Source organism: Struthio camelus, chromosome 20 (assembly GCF_040807025.1).
Source record: "Struthio camelus isolate bStrCam1 chromosome 20, bStrCam1.hap1, whole genome shotgun sequence".
NCBI classification, from domain to species: Eukaryota; Metazoa; Chordata; class Aves; order Struthioniformes; family Struthionidae; genus Struthio; species Struthio camelus.
Genome location: NC_090961.1, coordinates 11456940 through 11474051, shown reverse-complemented (window position 1 = coordinate 11474051; position 17112 = coordinate 11456940). Strand labels below are relative to the sequence as shown.

The window sequence follows — 17112 nt, the reverse complement described above, 5'->3', positions numbered from 1 at the left end:
TGTCAGTGTATTGACCTGTAAATATTCACCCTTGCAGGTTTCACACCAACATATGAGGCATGTCAGGAAAGGGGAATATCAAAAATATTATTGTGATAATGGCAGTTCCCAAGGGATTTCCCATTATAGCCATCTGAGCTAATGTAGTTACGATGATCTGAATGGGCCTTCCCCCCCTTTCTTAAAGGGAGAGAAAAGGGGGGGAAAAAGGCCACTTAGCAATCCTTCCCGTTAGTGTGAGAATGTCCTCTACCGGCAGTCAAGGTTTAGAGGCCTTTGTGTTCATAGCAGATGCCTGCAGAGACCTTGCACCGGATTTGGCAAAGGGAAGACTGGGGACAGACATATCTGAGGAAGCTCCTGGGCTTTGATAGAGCTCCGAACTGGCTGTGAAGAGTCCTTTTTTGCGGGACCTTGCTGTGCTTCCTACAAGGGGTGTTCACTTTGAACCAATGTTTTGCGAGGGCTAGACAAGGGAACGTTTAGTTTGAAGTAGTTCCACGCGTTTCAGTAGGGACTATTATGGGGAGCGCAGGTGTCGGGAGCAAGCTCTGTAGCTGAGGCTACAAGGTGCTTTGCCGGACCGGGGTTGCGGTTGCCTTGTCAATGCTTGCTCTCTAGCAAGTGCTGAGCACACCCAGGATGCGATTAAAAAAAAAGCTAAATAATGTTATGCCAGGTGATCTCCCAGCACTTAGCTTGACTCTAACCCGTCTGGGGAAAGATGATCACGCAGCCTGCACGAGGTTTAATGAATGTGCCATGGCAACGCCGTACAAAACGCCTCCCTCCGCTGGAGATGTGTCTGGGTCGTATATTGTCTCTTGCTGACTGGAAGGGAATCCTGAACATCCTCTCGGTGGGCCATATTCTGCCCAGCCGGCTGCTCTTTCTTCACTTGCAGGGTGGAAACGATGCCTAAATTCGGTTCCCTGAACGCAGCAGGAGTAATTAATCAAAGGCACACGGGAATAAGCAGACTTTGTGAGAGGTGCCCTGGTTCTGATTTTTGAAGTCAGCGACAGGGATGCTCCAGCTACTAATAAGTTTCATGTGAAACTCCAGCGCTTTCAGCTACTAAGCAAATGCCTTGCAAAACTGCTCGAGGAAAGGAAGCTGACTTAGGCAGTCCTTGAGTTTGTTTAATTGAAGCCTGAGAGCGAGCAAGCTGCTGCTGAAGGCTGAACTCGGGCTTCCTGTAAGCCTCACGATTTTTTTTCCCTCTTGCCTGTGCTTGCTTTTTTTTCCCTCCCCCCCCCTCCCCGCTGTCACCCTTTTGTGTGGTGTTACTAAACCAGAATGGCAGCACTTCCGCCTGCTTTTTCTCTGCTGTTCACGCTGCCAGAGACAGGAAGGGAAGTTTCCCGAGGTCAGCTCTGCTTTCGGTGCGGGCTCGAATTCGGGACTTGAGCTCTGGTAGAGATCATCGCCCGGAGGAGGGCTGAGCCCCTCCATACACAGCACTGGAAGGGTGAAGCCCTGCTCTTTCCCCTCCCTTGCATAATAAAAATAGTACGCATAGTCTTTTGCAGCGTGTAACAGCCTCCCCAGTAGACTGCTTTTGCCTGCCCCTGCTGTGCTGCCAAAACAGATTTTGGCCTCTGTGGCCAAGAGAAAGCAAAGAACGACAGTGACTGTTGTGCTGGGTTGCAGACGTTTGAAAATGCTCATCTTTCCTACTTTTCTCTAGTTCAGATGTCTGAGAGCTCGTAACATTACTGCAATGTTTTGTGGTTTTCTAGTGTTTTTTTTGCTCTATTTTGACACCTTCAGTTTAAAATGTTAACAAAATTAAGTCTCCTTGTGAGGCAAGTAATCTGGTATTATGCACAGGAAAAAAAGGTGGGAGCATTTGAGGGAAGTCATTTTTTGATGGCGTGGTTTGATTTTTGATGTGAAGCTGGTGCTTGATTTTCTGGGGTGCTTGACTATTCCTGCCTTGCCCTGTAGGGTCACTCGAGGATGAAGGTTCTTAGCAGGTTTGAAAAACACTGAACTGACCACCCACAATCAGTGACTCGTGGTTTGAAATTTGTTGTTCTACAAGCTTTCCTTTGGGTCGGGATCAGAATTGAGCTCATCATTCTTAGACTCGAGGTTTTACTGCCATCCTTGCATTTGTCCTCTGTAATAAAGCAAGTCTTTGTCAGCATAGCTCGGATAGGAGGGTTTAGTTATGTGGGCATTAAAATAAATCCCTTGATGATCTTCCCAAGTTTAAATCTATGTTCAGAAATCTTCAGAAATACATGGGGCCCAAGGCGGAGGCTTTTCCTTGGATACTTGCAAGCAACGGGCTAGAGTGCCCGACAGGGTAGGGAGGGAAAGAAAGGGAAGGGAAGCAATAGTTAAATTTGTTAATAAGTAGTGTAATCTCACTAAAATTTCCGCTTTTGCTTTTGTTTCGTTACAGTATTGTCACGTAAGTGTTTGTCAGGTGTTTAATTCCTATACCTATTAAAAAAAGGTAACAGAGCTCATTGTTTTTTCTTCACATGCATTGACATGTACCTGTGCTATCCAACAGAAATCTTCTAGGAAGCAACTCCCCTGAATTTCTTGATCCTGTTGATCAAATTAGATCTGACTGAGCTTTGGTAGCCGCCTGGATTGTGTCCTGATGTCACAAATTCACCCACATGACGTTCTCCTGCTTCAAGACTTGTTGGACAATGAGCATAAAAAGCATTTCAGAGACTAGAAGTTTGCTGTTTTGGATAAACATTTCCTCTCCCCTCCAAAAAAACATTAGTTAGAGGGAATATTATGGACCAAATGCCAATAAAATTGTTGTTTATGTTGATGTGTTTCACTTATTTTATATTTTTGAATAATGAAGAGATTTCCAAGGGAGCGTGAAATGCTCAAAGTTCACTGAAGATTCAACGTTGAGATGTCTCAGGCTGGCTGTCCCAACACATTCTTTGAATGTTCGCCATTCTGACCAACCCTAGATGACCCAGTAGATCAGCAGCAGAGTATCACTTGAAATATAGGTCTCCTATATCACATTCTTCTGCTCCACGCATTTGGTGAAAGACCATTTCAGAAACTTTCAGCAGTTAACTATTCCGTGCCTCAGTTTTTCCACCTGTAAGATGGGGACATTAATATTGTTTACTATTTCCATCTCTTACTATAAATAGCTTTATAAAAATCTAAGCAAGTCATGATGTATCTAATTCTTTTTTACGTGATGATTTTTAAATGCTTTTTTCAGTATTTCAGTATATGCTCTTTTGATTTTCTTTTTTTTCTGCTCTTCTCCCAGAATTCATGGTGACTAGAGCACTGTCAAAAACTCTTAAGACTGTGACATTGGTTGGGATAAAACTAGGTAATTATTATAATTGCTTACTGGAGTGAGGATGCATAGATTTGTAGAGTGTAGGCCAGGGGATTTGTTTCAAGGACTACTTCATTGCAGCAGGAATGGGAACCCGCATTAGTCCTGTTAAATGCTGTTTATCAACGTTTGAAAAGTCAATGTCCTGAAAACAGATTCATTTTTCAAGCTGTAGGGCAAGACCATCTTGGCAGTTTTGCTTGACATTTGTAGGGATGTGTTCCTTTGTGCTTTTTGTTTACAACATGCCCTCCAGGTTCCTGCATTGGTTCTACTGTGAGCACGTCCAGGAGGACAGCAAGGTTGCTCTATCATTAAAGTGTCATTTGCAAGCTAAGAATCTCTTTGGAGTATCTGCTGTATTGAAACCCAAGGCCTAATTTTCAGCGATGCTGACGGATCCTGGATTCGCATCAGCTTTAGTGCTGGACATTGATTGTTCTAGTAATGAAAATGGGATTCTCCCGGGCACCGCAAGGCTTTGCTCTGCGTGTGGAGGAAGGATTCCGTTCTTGCTCACAGCAGCTTCTGCTGGGGCAGCCCCACTGACTGCAGCTGTTTTGCTAGTGGGTGATGCTGGTATGAACAAGAGAAGAATCAGGCCTTGCTTCCTTTGATATTAAGGTAATCTTCTCAAGCAGAGACTGCAACCCATCTTGAGTCCAAGCATATCGGGAAATTAACTCTGTGCTGAGTCAGCCTCTGGGTGAGCCTGTTTAAGGAGGCATAATTTTATTTGCTGTTCTCACGTGTGTCCATTTTACTGCCTATCTAATAGATTTTCGAAAGGTGCTGAGCACTTGTAATTCCAGGTGAAGGCTCTGGAAGGTGCAGGTACTGATTGTCTTTGCAAATTAGGCTACGGATAATTCAGCTCTGACGCTTTTTGCCCTCCCTCCTCTTTCTTGTCCGCACAGAGCGATTGTGTGTTATCACTCCAGGATTCATTGCCTTGAGGATGAGGACCTTTGATGTGAGCACGCTCTATGAGAAGAGTGATGGCTGCAAGAAAGACTGATTTTTCCACTTAAGCCCTAATGCATGCCCTTGACCAGAAAAAATTGGTCTTAAATTTGGCAAAACATATCTAAAAGAGGTTACTGCATTTTATTATGCTTGTGTTCACTCTTCAGTTTGTGTTGAAAGCAGGTGTGTTTTGAGTGGTACTAGTGTATCTTTTGGAGCTATGTGTTTGGGGGCAATACACAATTTCCCTCCTCGATTGTTCATCCACTGGAGACAGTGTACCTAGCCCAGGGTAAGCAAATGAATCCTAATTTCCTCCTCTTCTGCTTCTCCCCAAGGAAGCACTATAAATGCCATGCCTTGAGCATACATCCATTGAGGAAAAAGGGATTTTTACATACTGATGGACTGTGATTTTCCCTTAGTGCAGCAAGCCAATTGTTCATTAGTGGGATATATTAATAATTCTCTGAAGAACCTTGCTGGTCTGTGAATCAGCTTTAATTCCTTTGTATCAATAAGAGCTGCAGGTATGTCTTCGTTATATTAAAAAGAAAAGGAAAAAAAAAGAAAAAGGAAGAAAGCAATGCTTGCAAATTGGTCTTTGTTTCCAAGGAAACAAACTTGACATGCTTGAGCTGTGCTAGATGCAAACACTGCTAGATTCAGCAGACATGCCTCAGGATTATATGGTCTGAATATTATTTTTAAACTACCTCCAATTTAAAGGCAAGGGAGAGGATGAGAATAGAATTTGTCGGCAGGGTTTACCAATCTGTACTTAATGAAAGCGCTGTATGGTATCCTAGAGTTGCCTAATGTGGTGTAGAGAGAATTGCATCCTGCACTGAAAATGGATGACACTAATGAATGTCCCCATAGAATGGGCATCATGGGGCCAAATGGCTACTTGAGTATGTGAGTCCTGGTGTTTTGATGAAATACTTCAGGAGAAATAAAGGTCTGAGGGGAGATAAGCATACGCTCTTTATAGCAAATTATCATGCTTTATCCTGGGTCACTTTACCAAATGTTTTGTGCTCTAAAAATATTTTAGCAAAATACAACCTGCTCGTGCTGGGCTTGAAAGGCTGCCTTCCGTTCAGAAGTCAAACGTGAATGTCAGCGCTTTACTATCCCAAATAATTTGCTAAAAAGCTCTAGCTTTTGATGTTCAGTGCTGGAATGAATTTAACGGGGAAGAGATGAGAGAACAAAATTATGAGTTGTTTGCATAGTGTTTCTGATGTCAATGTGCTGTAGACTGATGAAAATTATAAATTTAACTTGGCTTATTGCATTTTATGGAAAGTCTCTTAGTTTTTTCCTGATTACCTGGGAAGCTTAGTTGAGGAAAAAATTCATTTTCAGGGCTCATCTGTCACCCTGTTTCTTTCTGAAGTGCTCTGTTTATAAAATATTTGACTTTTTAATCTTCCCTTGAAGAATCAAAACTTCAGCATTGAAGCAGACGCTATACATGTTATGAAAAAAATATTAGGCATGGAATGCACAGGAAACAAGTATCGGTCAACATAGTGCACAGACAATTCACGGATTTGAACATCCAGAGTTTGGTTTGGCTTGTGCCCAACATGAGGAGCAGGGTATAAATTAAAACTTTGTTGGGTTTAATAGTCCATTTTGTGCCCGGGCCTGCAAAGCTTTACTTCTGTTACAACTCATCCTTGACTTCTGCGACTAGTTCTGTGAACTGGCAGGGATCAGCCTGTAAGCAAGGGATCCCTACAGAAATAATATTTTGAAGGAACAGTCAAGTCCCACATGAAGAGTAACTCGCAACATGCATATTTGTAATCCTCCGGCAGTGAAAATGCCCAGTGGACTTCAGCATTGTGTGCCTTTGCTTATTTGGTCATTTGGAAAACTGGAGAGAAAAAAAATCCTCCACCTACTCTGCTCTGAAGCACACTTACTGTATTAAAGAGAAAAAAAAAAAAAGTCCTGATAGAATAATCTCAGGGCTGACGACATAAAAAACAAACCTCTTAAAATTCAGATTCTGAGGAGAACATAACATGAAATGTGTTGTACTTTAGTCTTCTCTTTTCCCCCCCCTTTCATCGTGCTTTTAACTCTCTTGCAAATTGAGTCAAAATAATATTTCAGGTTGCACAGGACAAATTGGTGAATTGGTGTAGGTTTAGCTTTAAGATGGATGGGAAGCACTATTTGCATTGTGAACTAAAAGCATCAGTTGAAGCCTGCTGGGGGGGGGGGGAAGAAATTAATGGTGTTCCATGAAAATCTTGTGATTTGTGAAAGGCCTAGAGTGAAAAATGTGCTGGTTTGAGCGTCACTGTGAAACGTTACTTTTTGCACAAGGCTTGCCTGAGACAGTATTTTCCTTGCTTTTGTTCTAAAATGCTATGCTTGCTGACTAAAAATGCCTGCGCTCCACACACACGGGGAGATTCACCTTGTTGACAGGGGATGGAAACAGTAAGGTTGGCTGGATCATGATGAATCCTGCACCTTTTTTTCTTCTTCTTCTTCTTCTTCTTCTTCTTTTTTTTTTTTTGCTAATGACACTTCCTTATGCTTACATTTCATTAAAGCTCTGAAATGGCTGAAGATCAGCCCTTACTGAGCATGCTCCAGGGTTGAAGCTGCACCCATAGAGTGAGATGGATTTGTGGCTGAAGGAGTTATAGGCCTGAAGTCAGGATCTGGAAGGAAACAGCAGCTCTCCTCAGACAGGACCAGAGGTAGGGGAATTCTGGAAATTTCATTCACATGCCATAGGGTTTCCGTAGGGAATCGGACTCGGGAATAAGGAGACCGGATGAAGTGGTTCTTGAAGCAAACTGTTGGAATTGATTCAAAAGCAGCATAGTTAACCACTGACATGAGATGGCTTCAAACTGCTTCCTGCCGATCAGCGTGGAGGATTTTAAAATACTGACCTTTGCTGACTTGCAAACCTATATAAAGAAAGGACCTGTCTAATGTTAGGGTTATGACATAAAGCAACAACAGGCTCAGGGGTAGGGCTGGCAGCGAAGGCTGTGGGGACTGGCTTGATTGTGCCTTCATATTGGAAAGGCATGTGATCATGTCACCGTCGTGGGCAGCGTAACTCTGTCGCTAATTATTATTAATTTGAACGCGTAGAGGGCACGGACCTGCTTTGCAGTTTGAAGCCAGATCTGTCTGTGATTGTGGGAGGGCAAAAGAATTTCAAACCGACTCCCTCTTTCGGGCTTATTTTGCATTCCAAGGATTACAAACAAAGCAAACCTTGCCAAATCAGGTCCTCCAAATTTGCGAGGAAAGGAGGGAATCTACATGTTTGTTCCTTTTGATGGGCTATTTTTATGTTAGTCTCACCCGGAAGGAAGTGGGGTTTAATGTGCTGGCAAGTGGGTTTGGGGGAAAGAGCAGGAATCTGTAACTTGTGTGAGGTTGGGCTTTTGATTTTGGCGTGTAGTTGCCAGCTTTTTCCAAGGAATGTATAATCACCAGCAGGTATGTGCTGCATGAGGCGATTGACTCCACTTGTTGTACAAGCAAGCTGCATGGTAAAGTGCCAATAAAACATTTACATTGGCTGTCAATGTTTGTATTAGTGAGGTGTAGAGAAGATGTGACTTTGTGTAAAGAAGGGGGGGAGGCGTCAGCAGAAAACCTCAGCCCTTTCAGACTTAATGCCCTATGGGAAATGTGTTACTGGGTGTCCACGTTTCTATCAGTCTGGCTTTAAGTAAAGGTAAGGCAAGAGGCTTGCTGTATTTAGGGCACTGTGAAAACTGCAGCTTTGATATTATGAAGTTATTGTGTTTAGCTTATCTCTTATTAACAGAAATGTCTGTGAGTACAATCTATCTTTAGCCTGCATGCAGTAGGTAGATTGGCTCTTTAGGACAACTCTGGTTGCAGTTCAGCGTATGATTGGTTAAGAGCAAAACATAGATTTTTATTTTATTGCTCTGTCCCAGATGACTGTCTTACCTAGCTAGGTCAATCTGCATGATGAGTCAGTTTAAAACCCAAAGTAACTTGTATATTTATTGCCCAGTTCTGCATTTCTTGCATAGCCAACACGTCCATTGCGTTTTCTGAGCTGTGAGATCACAGACGAGGCAGGACCTAGTCATTACCTTCCCTGTTTGGTATGTCAGCTCTGCAGTAAGTTGGTGACCCGTTTGCTTGCTGTTGTTGCTTTTGCAGTTCCTGCAGAACGCCTGCTCCGAGTCTCAGACTCCTGGAGATGTATAACTTTACACATTTTTAATGGATGCTGGCTTGTTTATGGTTGGATAAATGCATAAAGAGAAGCATTTATGTAAAATAAACCGTATTGTAATTGTGCAACAAAAGTAAAAGGTTTTGGTTTTCTTTGGCTCAGATGCAGGCTGCATTTATAGCTTTTCAGGATTGATCCTGTTGGCTTTTCCTCCTTGCGCGATTCTGGCTTTGAAATAATTTCAGCCCCCAAGTTTTCTTGTCTGGTCTGGCTCCCTTGATGAGGAAATTTCACTTAAACAGTTTCAGATGCTGAAAACCACTCATGTGATAATTTCCTATTGTGCTTGTGTGAAAGGTGTAAGGTAGCCTTAAAGACCCACTGCCACCTTATGGCAGTTGCTGAAAAGCAGTCTCTTTAGAGACAATTCTTTATACATGCCATGCTTGCTTTATTTCTCTGCTCTTCTTAGCTTGTGATATTTGCATGAAGACGAGAGCTTTGTTTTTAGAGTTCATCTGCTCCTTCTGTTCCTTGCAGAAATTTATAATGTCAACGGAATAGCTCGTAGAGCTATCAACTGTGATATTTGATACGCGAGTTCATGATTTTGGGAGAAGTATAAAAGCATCATGAAATTTTGATTCTCTTCAAATGAAGAACTTGTTTACAGGAGGAATGTTTGTAATGGTTAAAAGAAAAATTTAGGTGTGAGGTCAAAGAACAGGGAAACGTTGGAACACGTGAGATTCGTAGGCAGAAGCTGAAATGGTCTCCAGTGTTTCGGTGAAGTGTTGCAGCAGAAGTGAGACAGCATGTAAGCAGCCATTTTTACTGCCTGCTTTCCTGGCAGAAGACTACTAAAAAGCAGTCTAAAGGCTTTGCGTGACGCGCTGAAATGCTGCCGATTCCCACCCCATCGACCATTCCAGAATAAAGCAATAAAACATTTGTGTGTGGAGCAAATTGCTAGTGTGGTTAAAGCAATAAGCTTCATCCCTGTTTTCGAAGATGGGGTATGCACGTGATGTGTTTAGTGCCCTTCTCAAGTCAGGCTGTAAGTGTATGGTAGAAGCTCTTAATATATGGTAGCTGAATGAAGGGGAGAAATGGCGTTTTTAGCTTTCCAAAATAGAAAGAGCCGTGGTTACTCTAAGTTAAAGCTGAAGGAGTTTATAATTGGGAACTGTTAGGAATACAGTATGCTCTGAATTACAGCTGTCTGTCCAATATGACTCTAAATAAAGTTCTAGGATTGCCCTGTAAATGAAATACTCAACATGCATTCTTATCAAAACATGGCAACATCTTCCAGAGAGCTTACATCTCAACATCTGTCACAACAGCATCAGTTTTTTTGGTTTTGGGGTTTGTGTGTGTGTGTGTGTGTGTGTGTGTATGTGTGTATGTGTGTATTTGTGATGTACTCAACACAGTGTCCCCGGGAACATTTTATGTTTCCTATTCACTAAAAGCAGTTTTAAGCTTTGCTGAGGAAACGGGGGGAGGGAGGGAAGTGGCTTGAAAACTTTGGAGAGAAAAAAGGAGGTTTCAAAAGGTGAAGAAAGCTGTAATTCCAGAAGCGCGCGTCCATGACTGACCGCTCCTTCAGAACTGTTACCTGAGCCTGTGAGGGGCGAAGCGGACGTTTCGGCTCGCCCTCTCTCGGAGGAGGAGGCGGAGGACGCTCAGAGTATCCCAGGACTGGGTGTTCGGCTTAGGATGCGTTCAGAGTCATCTTTGAGAAGGGAAGGAGGCGTTCTGAGAGCCTGCAGCCGAGCTGAGGAGTAGCTCTTAGCGATGGCAAAGCGAACCGGCTTTCCGGCAGAAGCGCTCGTGTTTGTGCTGGAAGCCGCTTTACCTGCGACGGCCCGGCCTGGCCTGTCGTGCTGTTGTGAGCGCTTCAGAGGAGCCTTGACAGGGAGCCTCGGCTTGGCGCGACTGTACGGGCTGAAGCGAGAGCTTGACGGAAATCAGAGAAAAGTCCTGTATTTTGGAGAGCTAAATACTGTTCTTCCTATAGAAGACAGATCTCCCCTTCCCTCCCACTTTGCCTCTCTGTGAGGAGGGAGCTGTGAAAATGACATGTGTAATGGTGTAATTAAGCAAAAGCCCTTAGGAGCCCCGTGTCCTTTGTGAAGGAAGGTTGTTGTTCTGCTGTCTTCCTCTTTAAATAAAAAGTGAGATTTTTAAAAGGCTGTTCAAGCCTCGAATCATGGAACTGAGGCCAGAGAGCCCAGAGCTTAAAATTATCCTGTAGTTTTATGGGCCCCGGTAGAACACTTTTTTTTTTTTAAAAAAAAAAAAAAAAGGCGACTGCCAGACAGTCCGCAGCAGAGACGATTCGATGGTGAGATTGCTAGAGAGTTAAATAAAACCTTCATGAGGTAGAGGCCCGTTGTAATTTTACTCAACTGCGAAGGAAAGAAAATCCACCTCAGCCATTTTGGAGAAGGATTTCACTTTCCCGGAGCGGGGAATCAGTTCAGCTTGGTGCTGTGTAGGTGAAGTCCCAGAGCAGTTAGATCGTTCAACCCTCCTAATCCCTCCGCTTGCGGCTTCGCGCTGCCGGTGCACGTGCGGGAGGCAGGGGCAGAAGAGGGAGGGCTCCTTCTCGCGTCCTGCGCCCCTGCCCCCGCAGTGCCCGGCCTCCACAAAATGGCTGCAGGGCGGCGAGGAAATGGCGGCCCTGGCACAGCCTCCCTGGGCCCTGGGTGGCAGAGGGAGCCCAGCAGTGCGGGCTGCCCCGTGCTGGGCCTGGAGGAGGCCCAGTGGGGAGGTGGGAGCTGGTGAGGCCGGCCTCGGGCGCGGGGTGGTGGTGGTGGGGGGGGGCCTTGGCCACCCCAGGCACGTGGTGGGGCCGCTTCAGGACACGGCCGCTGAGTGGCGGCGCGATGCCGTGGGCAGCATGTGTAATGCTGCAGAGGCTGTCTGGAAGCTTCTGTTTCTTTTTGGATGCCATAAATTTAAGAGCTCGGCTGTTTTTCCTCAGTAATAGCACACAAGCAGCCTCCGCTCCTCCAGAGCGTCGCTGTGCGGAGCTCCTGTAGGGCGCTGATCAATCGCTTTGCTCGAGTTGATTGTGGAGGCATCCACGATATCCTGCCTTTTTTTTTTTTCTTTTTAACCAGTGTTTAGTGCTTTCCAAGATGAAAAACGTCTCTAGCAGCTTCTGCTCGCAGTGTATTTTCACCCTCACCAGTAAAAGCATTTTTCCAGGGTTGACATGCTGCATTTATGAGTGAACCCCGTGGCGTGGGTTTGGATCATCATTATATCTCGGTCTGAAAATGGGCGTGGACCACATGAGTTCAGTGACTCAGCGTTTGTTAGTATCTTTGTTTCTGTACTTTTAGTGAAAGTTTAGTAACTTCATGCTGCCCAAGGCGGGTAACACTTCAGCTGGTTTAAAGCCCTCTTTGGTTTGAGCCACAGTGATACAGTGGATGATACAACTTCTGCCAATGTAGTCAGGTTTTGTTGTTTTCATTTTGGGCTTTTTGGCTTTGTCTTAAATGAGTTACCTCTACAACTTTTGGTGATTGATGCAAAGGCCAAAAAAAATCTCGTTATCTATATTATTACTTAGATTGACATCAAGCAAAAAAACCAGTGGGTGGCAGAGAGATCCTGGCTTTATTCTGTCACCTTGGATATTCATCCTTTATGAATTTTAGTCATGTCAATTCAGCCTTGTGTGTTTTAACTGTTTAATAGTGAAACTCCTCCAAAGCGTTTAGAGGCAAACAATGTCGTTTTAGCGGAGGCAGCCCCATGGACGGTTCTTTTGCTCTTTTAACTATTGCCACTTTGCAAACGTGCATCGACGTGGTGGTGAAATAAATACTTGGTCTGTAGGAAACGTGGCTTGTTGGCGTTTCTGGTGTGTGATAATGTGACAGCGTGGCACGCTCTTGCGGTGCTTTAGTAAAGGAGAGGAGGGGATGGGTAGAGAGAAGGCTTCATACTTGTGCTGAAGCCTTGAATTTTGAGTGCCTGCTTTCGTGCAACGTGTAAGGCAAATAAAATCATTGGGCTCCTCAAAACCTCACTATGGATTTTTCTGGGTTCCCCCCCCCCCAACGGCGCAGGCTGTTCCTTTTCCCTCCCCCTCCTCCTTCTCCTCTCGGTCCATTGTGAGGCAACACACGGAGCCAGTGTTCGTTTTAACGTTTCAGCTTCAGGAGAATTGTCTTCCCCACTCCTATTTTATGGAAAATTGTTTTTTGCTTTGGTCAAGAACAGGCGGGTGGGACTACAGCCCATTTCAGATTTCCTCTTCCTTCTTCCCTCTTCTCTTCTCCTCTGTTCTCTGCTCCCCTCCCCCTTCTCCTGGGGGAGGTTCTCCAGAGAAATATTAAACACGGAGAAACCCTCGGACTTTTGCATTGTGATAAATGTCATTTGTGCATTTGAATCCGTTCCAGCTGATCTCTGCTTACAGATGTTCCTGCAAGTTGCTCAGGCAGTTTTACTGGGAGCTTTAGCAGATATGAAGGTTGCCAAGAGTTTGTGCTTAATTGTCAAATTGAACAGAGACAAACTACTTTTATTTTGAAGCTAAAATTTCTTCTTTGCTCTTGCTGGCTGGGCCAGCTGTATCATATGGTTTGACATAGGCTGAGCTGAGAGCTACTGCACCTAGTAGTGTACTATCAGTTCTTTTTTTTTTTCTTTTTAATAATTGTATTTGTGATATGCTTTTAAGGTTGGTTATACCAGGTCATGTTATACTTTAAGTCCCTGAAGTGAAAAATAGCACCCCTTCAGCTCAGCATATCGGATCTCAAATTCACTTTCAGTTGGACACTGTACACTTAACCAGTTTAACCCGTATGCTTTTATCCCACTATTCAAAGGTCGGGCGCTTTATTAAGCAAAATATAATTAGTGCAGGGGTGTCCTCAAACTTCGATGCTATTGTGCAGCATCTCTCTCTTTTTCTTTCCCCTTTTCTTTTTTTTTGTAGGCAAGGGCTACTCTTGGAGGCCACTGAAACAGAACACATTATTACATGGTTTTAAAAGGCTTTTGCAGGCTACTGATCAGTTTTAGGCCTGGCACTAGGTCAGACCGTTGACAGATTATCTTTATTAACTGTGCGTTGCACCAGGAGGACCGAGTATCCCTGCGATGCCTTAGATAATAGTTGCTCCAATGGAAGCCCTTAAGCCTGCAGGTTCTCTGTGAAATGGCTGCAGCTTGGAGTGAACAGTGAAATGGTCTCCACTGGGCATGCTCACTCTGTAGAGGGAGCTTTTATCACATGAGCAGAAACTGAATCACTGTTCATGAGGATCTGGAATATGCAACTCTTTGAGTCTTCATCAAAAGAAGACCACAGATGTCTGCAGGTACAGTAACTTGTAGTGTCCATGTTCCATATGTCATAAATAGCAGATTCCCTCAGGTTGTGGCCGCAGACAGACTGTTGTCAGGTAGGAAAGGAGAAACCTCTGAGAGGAGGAAGACAGTTCAGATAATCATGGCTGGATTTTTTTATTTATTTTTTGCCCTATGCAAGAGAGAACAGCACAGCAGAAATGTGGGTATTGCATATTGATGCAGCATGCAGGGTAGTGTGCTGGGGCGTCTTTTGAAGAAGCGATTTACAGAATAACCTGGACAGGCGCAGTTGCTTTTCAGACTTTGACTTCTGATCTTTTGTGTTGCTATTAGTGTTACTTTGTTTTGCTCAATGGACTTGTATATAGTTCTGAATCTGAAATTACCTGTCTCTGGGGAAGTTTAGGCTTATTTCCACGCATTAAGTCAGTCTTTTATTTGTCTTCTGTGTTGGGGAGGGTGTGGAGGTTTGTCTGGATTTTTTATTTTTTTACCTTTTTTTTTTTTTTTTAAAGCATGAAGTCTTTTGAATATTTGGGTCTACCAGGAGCCCTCCCTGCTTCCGTTTCTTATAAGCAAGAAGAGAAAACCCTGGGGTCTTTAAACTGTTTGAAGACTTGAACTTTCAAAGGGAAGGAGAGGGCCTGTGGACACATTTCACTTGCTTGCTAGAAACAATTTTGACAGCCTTCGGTTATGTCAAGCAAGCCTACAGTTTAGTTTTTAGGGTGGAAGGAAGAGCGAGCATGATTTCATCAGGAAGAAAGGATCTTTTTGGGGGGGGTGGTGGTTTTGATTTTTTGGCCGTTTGTTTGTTTGTTTGATGGGGGCTTTATTTATTTATTTTCTAAGTAGCCTGCAATCCAAGAGAGCAGCTGATTAAAATGAAACGTCCGTGGTTGATTTCATGGCAGAAGGCCCATGTCAGCAGTTTGTTTAAAAGGTTGCCTAAAATTCATACCCCTGGCCCTGCCATGTGTTTTTTGTTTTGTTTTTTGTTTTGTTTTTTAAGTTGTTTGTGTTATATGCACACACAGCTGTGTTGCCTGCTACAGCGACCGGTCTGACTTGGAGCATACACCCTGTTCTTGACCTCCGCTGTTGTCTCTTAAGGATTGCAGGTTCCCAGAGCTGGGGGTGATCCTGGCACCCTCTGCCAGCCTGCAAAACACTGGCCCCAAACCCTGTCGCTTGCTGGGTTTGAGGAAGGCCCTTAAAACTTCCATATGTACCTACGTATTAAATTTTTAAATGACCAGTGAAATGTGAAGATAGCCTTTAAAGGGCTAGAGAGCTTACAGGACGGTCTGTGATATCTAATCTAAATATCTGTCATGTCTGCAGGAGACTATAGATACGCTAATTATTTGTCATCTAGTAAATGCATATTAAAGGCAAATAACATCAAAAGAAGTCATAAGGAGATGAAGTAGTTTATTTTTTAAAAGTGAAGAGCAGAGGCCTTGAAATATTACTGGATGAGCTCCTATCCAGGAAAAAATGTGTGTGGGGTTTGCTGAAGGCTAAGCAAACAAGCAACCCCCTAAAATGCTGAGGCAACACTTAGGGGTGCTAACAAGTGCATGTACGTAATATGGTGACCATGATGAGGCTTGTGTGATAGCCTGCCTAAAACACTACATAGTCACTTATTGCTGCCTGAAATTCCTTCCGAGAGCGTTGGCAAAATGATGCTGAAACGCCTGACCTACTTTTTGGAGGGAAGAGGCAAGCGTAAGGTTTGAAATTCCATGTTGCTTTTCAGCAGGGGTTAATAGTCCTAAATGTGGGCTTTTGGGTCTTATTTTTTTTCCTTCGCGTACTAAACTGACTTTTATGTTACTTTAACTCCAGTGCTAAACAGCTTCAGCCAGCCAGTGAAAATAATTGTGAGTATTTACTAGCCCAGGCAGACGCTTTCGTCGCCTGTCCTTGGCAGTCGCGTGTGAAAAAAAGCAATGCTGTTGTACTTCCCTTCAAAAGCTATTCTTCCTCTTCCCAAGCAAACGATGGGCTAGCGAACGGCCCCTCAGAGCCGTGTACCTCGCTGTTGTGTCTTGTTCATGACAGAGGGAGGTTGCTGGTGTGTGGGACATGTTTTAGGACCCCTCACGGGCTTTAAAAATCGCCCGGGCCCCCTGTTAACAGAAGCGCTGGCCATTGCAGCTCATGCTGGCTTGCAGCTAGGCATGTGAGCGGTGGTTATTGCTGCTAATGAGGCCCCCAGCTTATAAAAACAAGCCGTCTGCTGGCTCCCCGGCCTAGTAACGAGGAGGCTGGGCTGTCACGGCGCCGGATCGGGCCCGCCGCGCGAGATCCCGTTTTGCATCCGGGTGTCCGGCCGAGCGGCAGCGCTGGGGCCGTGGCTGCCTTGCAGTGTTAGTACTTTTCCTCCTTCTCCCGGCGTTTGAAAGTGTATCTCGTTACGCTGGTATGCCGCAGGAGTGCCAATGCCAGTGTGACCTCTCCCGTGTGGTGCCATCTCCTAGTGAAAAAGGATCATGTGCTTTTTTTTTTGTACAATGGCAGGGAACTATTTCATTCAGGTAAACAAGGACATTTAAGGAGCTTCGCTATCATGGCCAGCTGGTGTGGATGTTTGGGGGAGGGATGATTTGATTCCTGGTGCTTTTTTTGTTGTTGTTGCTCGTCTCTCTCTCTTTTTTTTTTTTTCCCCCTTCCTTAAAATATTCTTTCTCCTTTTCCTGTTCCTGGATCTTAGAGAGGTCAAGGAATCACTGCAGAGACTTCTGACCACCTGGACTGAGGGAATTATCTTGCCTTTCGATTCAGGCTAAAGACTTGGGGCTCTGGCAGTGTGCATTAGCTGCTCTTCAGGCTTGAAGGACCATATGCTCCTGTAGTGAAATGCACTGGCAGTTATTTAGAAGCAAATCTCGAATTTATAACCCTTAACTACCATTTTCAGAGGGTTTTTTGGGGGGGCTGCCGTACATTTAAAGGCTTTAGAAATCGACCCCTCTTCGCAGAGGAGAACCTGGAAGTCGTAATGTGATCTCTGCCCTTGTGTCCTGTTTCCTTCATTCGTTTACAGATTCATTCTTCCCCTCACTCCTCCCCTCCCCTTTCCCTACTTGAACTTCTTGGTCTGGCACATTGGGGCTGTTCTGTGAAGTACAAAATGTTTCGATTTGCTGTATGATGGCTGCATTGAGTTGGTTGTGACAGGGGGCAGAATAGGAAGACAGTCAGTGTAAGTACGGCGTGCCAGGATTTACAGGAGTCA

At 44.3% G+C, this 17112-nt stretch overlaps 1 protein-coding gene across 33 annotated transcripts in view; it reads left to right on the top strand.

Annotated features, from left to right (window-relative positions):
- The window catches only part of EHMT1 (euchromatic histone lysine methyltransferase 1), a 128895-nt gene that overhangs the window by 37011 nt on the left and 74772 nt on the right, over positions 1-17112 (top strand). For 6 of the 33 annotated variants that reach the window (XM_068914337.1, XM_068914325.1, XM_068914333.1 and 3 more), the window contains exon 2: positions 6892-7041. The exons of 19 other annotated variants lie outside the window; for them this stretch is intronic. Coding sequence is in view for 4 of the 14 variants with exons in the window: in XM_068914295.1 (XP_068770396.1) it covers positions 13811-13873 (63 nt within the window). In the remaining 10 variants the exon portion in view is untranslated. Of the gene's footprint in view, positions 1-6891; positions 7042-13651; positions 13874-17112 lie in introns of those variants that run through there. 8 more of the 33 variants (XM_068914327.1, XM_068914301.1, XM_068914321.1 and 5 more) reach the window with 5 other exon arrangements.